The sequence below is a fragment of the Galeopterus variegatus genome, unplaced genomic scaffold (assembly GCF_000696425.1).
Source record: "Galeopterus variegatus unplaced genomic scaffold, G_variegatus-3.0.2 Scaffold3830, whole genome shotgun sequence".
NCBI classification, from domain to species: Eukaryota; Metazoa; Chordata; class Mammalia; order Dermoptera; family Cynocephalidae; genus Galeopterus; species Galeopterus variegatus.
The window spans coordinates 134,283-140,147 of NW_007729941.1; the positions used below are offsets into that span (position 1 = coordinate 134,283).

At 49.1% G+C, this 5,865-nt stretch overlaps 1 protein-coding gene across 1 annotated transcript in view; it reads right to left on the reverse strand.

The window, feature by feature from the left end:
- The window catches only part of COL6A3 (collagen, type VI, alpha 3), a 97,265-nt gene that overhangs the window by 46,845 nt on the left and 44,555 nt on the right, over nucleotides 1-5,865 (reverse strand). Inside the window, exons 9-11 of the mRNA XM_008586105.1 lie at nucleotides 4,600-5,205; nucleotides 1,999-2,613; nucleotides 23-633 (exon numbers count right to left, since the gene is read on the reverse strand). Of these exons, the coding sequence (XP_008584327.1) occupies nucleotides 23-633; nucleotides 1,999-2,613; nucleotides 4,600-5,205 (1,832 nt within the window). The remainder of the gene's footprint in view (nucleotides 1-22; nucleotides 634-1,998; nucleotides 2,614-4,599; nucleotides 5,206-5,865) is intronic.

Here is a 5,865-nt window from a genome sequence, read left to right on the forward strand (position 1 = left end):
AGAGGATTGAAAACATGCACACAAAGGGACTACCTTTGGAAACATCCGTCACACCAGGACACAAGGTTTCGTGCATTGCATCATGCAAAGTTTCCAAAACTTGCTCGCTCAGTTCCGACAGCTCCTGCACATTCCCCACCCGGAACGCCGTGGCACTGTTGGAGGCGATCTTTCCCACCTCCTCGGAGTCGATGTTCCTCACGCCCACTGCAAACACTTTGACGCCTTTCTGGGTGAGTGCCAGGCTCACGTCCTGAGCATCCTCTGCCGACTTGCCTCCCGTGATCACGAAGGCGATCTGGGGAACCCGCTGGTCCAGGCGGCTGCCTGCCTCGGGCACGAAGTGGTTCAGCCGCAGGTGCTCGAGGCCCACCTTGGTGTTCGCGTGTCTCCCCCCTTTGTAGACCACTTTGTTGATGGCATCAATAATCTGCCTCTTGGTGGAAAAGTCCTTCAGGAAGAATTCGTCTGTGGGGTCGGAGTTGTACTGGACCAGCCCTACTTGGATGGAATCACCCTCTTCATAAACCGTGTCCACAATTTCGGACGCGAAACGGAGAACTTCCTGGAAACTGTCCCTCCTGAAGTTGATGGAACCATCCAACAGGAACACAATGTCTGCTTTCTTCTTCTCTAAAATTGATTGAAATGAAAAGGAGAGATTGGGTTTCCATACCCAGAACATAAATACACAGAGTGCAAATTAAATAACTGAAATAAGACATTCCTCGTCATTCATTCATAGCAAAAGCCTTTTCTCTGTTCCTTGCCTTTCTAGTTCTCAAATTCAGAGCCCCCAAATATTATGCTAGAAACAAGGAGATAAATGATAAATCATCTAAATAAAAAGGAAAGGAGAAATGAAAACCCAGTGAAACAGAGCCCCAGTTCTCCCATGCAAAATGGTATCATGTGAGGAATTCAACAGGGACCTGGATTCAACAGTCTGTATATCTCAGGTATTTAAAGAAATACCATTAAACTCTTTCTTTCTGGTCAAAAATAAACGATGTCTGGCAGGAGCAGGGACAGATGTGTTAGGGGCCAGGCAAGGAAAGGCTGGGAGAAAATAGGTTGGAAAATGGGAAGCAGACCCTATGACCCTTTGGAGGATTGTCTGAGAGCTTTGTGGAAGCCCGGCTGACAATCAGTGGCATATGGGAGTAATTTCTTGATTGTAATCAAGCAGTCGAGATGGAGTTGAAAGGAGGGAAAACTGGGGCCGAGCCCGTGGCGCACTCGGCGCTCCCGCCGTGGGTTCAGATCCTATATAGGGATGGCCAGTGCGCTCACAGCGCTCACTGGCTGAGCGCGGCGCGGCCGGGCTCAACAAGGACACAAAAAAAAAAAAAAAAAGGAGGGAAAACTGGAGAGAGTGTGAGAGGTGCGTGATGTGCCACAACCAGCCTGAAAAGGGGCAGTGAGAGAGCGGGATAGGAATACAGATCCCCTTGGAAAACGACCCCCACCACTGGCTTTGAAGGTCTGGACGAGGCACAAGGAGAGATGTGGGCTGGTGCAGGGACTGATTTGCTCTGGACAGCCACAAAGATGAGAGCCAGGAACAGTAGACACTGTAGGTGGAAAGCTTCAAGTCCCCTGGGACATGCAGTCCAAGGAGGGAGGGGGCGCATGGACCATGGTGGGTATCCCGCCACTGGGCATGGGATGACTTCAAAGATGTCATCCTACTCTGAGCCAATGAGTCTGTGATCAATCCTGAATGCAACTTACAGACCTTTCAATATGGAACCTTTCAATGGGCTACAATCAGCCTCAGGAGTGGCGGATGATCAACGATCATGTGTTCTCTGGGACATGTTTCCTCCCCCCCACAATTTCAACTGAACTATTTTTTCCAGTATTTAATTTCTAGTATTATCTGCAGAAACAACCCTGAGAGAAGAAAATTATTTAAATAAAGGCTAACTATTTTTTTCAATTAAAAAAAAAAAAAAACGTGTTACGCTCTGTAGTCATGGGTCACATTGCTCGTACCTGGCCGTGAAAGAGAAGGGATGTCCACTCCTGGAGGTGCAGGAGTGGCTCCAGAGGGTCCAAACGAGTTCATGACCCTTTCTTCTATGTTGGGAAGCTCTCTGAACTCTCTCACCGTGAAGACCAGTCTGGGGTTGTTGGTGATGGTCTGCAACTCTGTTCTGTCCATGTTCCGGTCTCCTACTCCTAAACTCACAATCCCTGAGGAACTTATCACCTGTGCAAACTTGGAAACATCATCCTGGGATTTTCCACCCAGAAACAGGACCAGGTGTTGGGGTACCCCATCTTCTATCCGGCTCCCAGCAGACTTAACAAAGAAATTTCTTGCCACGAATTCCAGAGCTTTGCCGGTGTTCAGTGGAGACCCGCCTTTGAACCTGAGGCGCCTGATAGCATCCAGCACAGGGGCCTGGGACTTATAGGTCTTCAGGTAGAACTCTGGGAAGACGTCATTGCTGAACTGCACAATCCCAACTCTCACTTTATTGGGGCCAATGTTGAGTCTTCGAACAATCCTGCTAACAAAATCTCGAATATGTGCAATGCCGTCGGGCCTAACGCCATCAGAGCTGTCGATTAGAAAAACAATGTCTGCAGCATCACTCTCAACAGCTGCAGGTAGAAGAAAAAGAGAGGAAAATTCAGTATACAACTAGCCCTCATCTGGTTTTGTTTCTGCTTCTGTTTCTGAACTTCTCATTATGTTGCACATAATATCAATCAACATTAAAATTATATCTCAATACACGTGTTGTTCATCTCTTAATGCTCTTAAAATTAATAATTAAAAATTAGGATTTTTTTCACCAAAACAATTTTCGCTTCTTAAAATACTTTAAGTTTTCCAAAACTTTCTGAGTTTACTCATTTTAATTTTGGCTTTGTGATCTGAATTGCTATTAATTTAAAAAATGTAAGCAGCATTTAGAAACTGATCCTGGGTTACCATAATTTACAGAATCATGAACCATTATTACCAGAAGAAATGGAGATCACCAGGGCCAACTTCTTTGCTATACAAGGAGAGACAGTGGAGGTCAAAGGTCCTTACCTTGCCGAAGACCTTCACTTAGCTAATGACAGCCCTGAGAATCCCGCCTCCATCTCAAAAAGCACTGCCTCTCCCCAGGCTTCACTGCCACCCCATCTCAACCCCTTGGGGTCAGGGACACATAGAATACAACACTACATGTAACCAGTCACATTAATGCTCCCCAGGTATTTGCTTCCCCCTGTTTCTTTTTGCTTGCGCATCTGTAGCATTTACCCACAGTTTTCATTTTCACTATTTCTACGGGTTAAATGTGTCCTCCAGAAGTTCATGTGTTGGAAACTTGATCCCCATTCTAACAGTGTTAAGAGGGTAAGAAATCCAATTATGGTATTTGAAAGGGGGGCCTTTAAGAGTGATTGGATCCAGGGCTGTGTCCTTGTGAGTGGATCGATCTGTTCGTGGGGTAGTGGGCGTGGTCCTGGTTGCTCTAAAAGGAGAAGAAGTGAATAGTTTAACTCTCTCTTGCTCCCCCCGTTCTCAGCATGTGACACCCTGCATTGCTGGAGACAAGGCCCTCCCCATGTGTGCTCCCTGGTTTTTGGACTTCCCAGCCTCCAAACTGTAAAAAATAGATTTCATTTCTTTATAAATTACCCAGTTCAAGCTATTCTGTTATAAGTAACAGAAATGGACTAATACGACTATTATTTCCCCTATTTTTAACTTTGAAGTTAATCAAAAAGTCTTGGGAAAGATGAGCCACATTTTCCTATTAGAATTCTAAGTACCTCTCAGATGCCATTTTATGAAACAAATACGTTGCCACTCAACCAATTTCAACCTGCCTTTTGCTCCCTATATTGCCGGGCTACTTACAACAGAAAAGCAGTGCAGAGAGAGCTGAGCAGATCATGTCATTAAACCATGTACTCTGAGAAAGGGAAAAGCAGCCCCTGACATTAGGGAGCTGGCCTGGCACATGCAGTCTCAGGGCTCTGCTGTCGAGCACAAATGATTTCACAGAACATCAATGTCACACAAGGCCACTCTGTGACCATGATGGGACAAGACAGAAATGAGATCCCTCTGTAATCACATCTGGACACAGACATATAGAAGAACATTGTCCAGACCACAAAAATGACAAACACCCCCCATCCTAGCTAAAGGAGTGTCCGCTGCTTCTTTACCCATCTTTACCATGTCTTTCTTCCTTCTGGATAAGATTTATTAAGATAGCCAATTGTAGCATTACCTCCACTTCTTGACAGCATTCAGCCCAGGCCAAAGTCCCACTTCCTAAGCCTTGCACAAAATGACCCACCACAAGCCCAAATCCTACAAGTCCCTTCTCACAGCCTCTCGCTGGGAAGCCCCTGGTTGGTCATGCTGTGCATTCTCCTGCACCGCCCAGAGCAACAGACCCAGCATGCTCAGTCACAGAGGTGTCCTGGCAGCCCCTGGCTGGTGGGCACGGACACAAGAAGGTGACAGAGACCTGCCTTTATTTTAACTCAGCTTGGCATGAGTACCTGGGCCTAGGAGCCTACTGTTCTTCATATTAAAGATACTGTGAGGAGAACCAGCAGCAGCAGCCGCCTCACCTGGGGGAGGGTAGCGCATGGTCGCCAGGATGCGCTGTATCTGCTCCGAGGTGAGGGTGCTGATGGGGGTCAGCAGCTTCTGCTCCAGGCTGGGCAGCTCCCTGAAGGTGCTCACCGAGAACACATACTCAGGGCTCAGAGAGATCTTCACCATCTCCTCCTGGTCCGCGTTCCTGGCTATCGCGAAAGGTGCCACACCGAACTGCTTCAGCTCCACGGCTGGCTCATCCACCTCGTCGTCAGACTTCCCGGACAAGATGAGGACCAGGAACTGAGGGACACCCTCTTCAATCCGACTCCCCAGGGGCCTCTTGAAGATGTTCCTGGACACGTACTCCAGGGCACCCCCGACGTTGATCTGCCTCCCTCCCGTGGGTCTCAGCCGCCGCACCGCGTTCTGCACCTCGTCCTTGCTGGAGTGGGCGTTCAGCAGAAACTCCACCCGGGGGCTCTCGCTGAACTGGATGACCGCCACCCGGGTCGTGTCGAAGCCCACGTCCAGGTAGTCCACCAGTCTCTCGATGAGGGTGCGGATGTACTGAAACTCAGGGGCAGCGTTCTGGGACCCATCGATGAGGAAGACCACGTCCTTCTTGCCACTAACACCTGTGAACCAAACGCAAACATGGGCTTCACCTTCGTGGGCACCAGATTCTTTGCGTTCATGAACCACCTCCCCGTTCATCATGGGGTCACCACCTGACGGGCAAAGAATCCTAGTACTGACTCCTACAGTTCAAACATGAGTCCAGGGCACTTCAGCGTCCACACGTCAGAGAGGAGGAACCAGCAAAGGATCAGGGAGAGTCACCCCAAGTGAAGCGGGAAACAGAAGAGCCACGTCTACACCAAGTGAGGATGGGATTTTGGGAAGGGGGGCCCAACCATGGCAGATGCCACTCAGATCAAGTAGGATGGCACCTGAGGTTCTGCCGGATGGAGAGACCTTGACAAAAGCACTTTCTGTGGAGGAGTGAGGGTGGACAACGGGCTGGGGCAGGTTCAGAGAGGGCGAGGGAGCGGAACCGTGCACAGCATAGACAAGTCTTCAAAAGGAGATGGGCGCTGCTGGAGGGGCAGCAGGGCACCGAGAGAGAGGCTCTAAGAGAGAAGAAGAGAGCAATGCATCTTTATCGTGAATGGAACCATCCAGTACAGCGGAGAATGGACGTGACAAGAGAGAAGAATTACAGATGGCGGGTGACGGCGCAGGAGAGAGGAGAGGGTGCCGGAAGCAGAGACGGGGTGTCCAGGGAACAGCGGGAC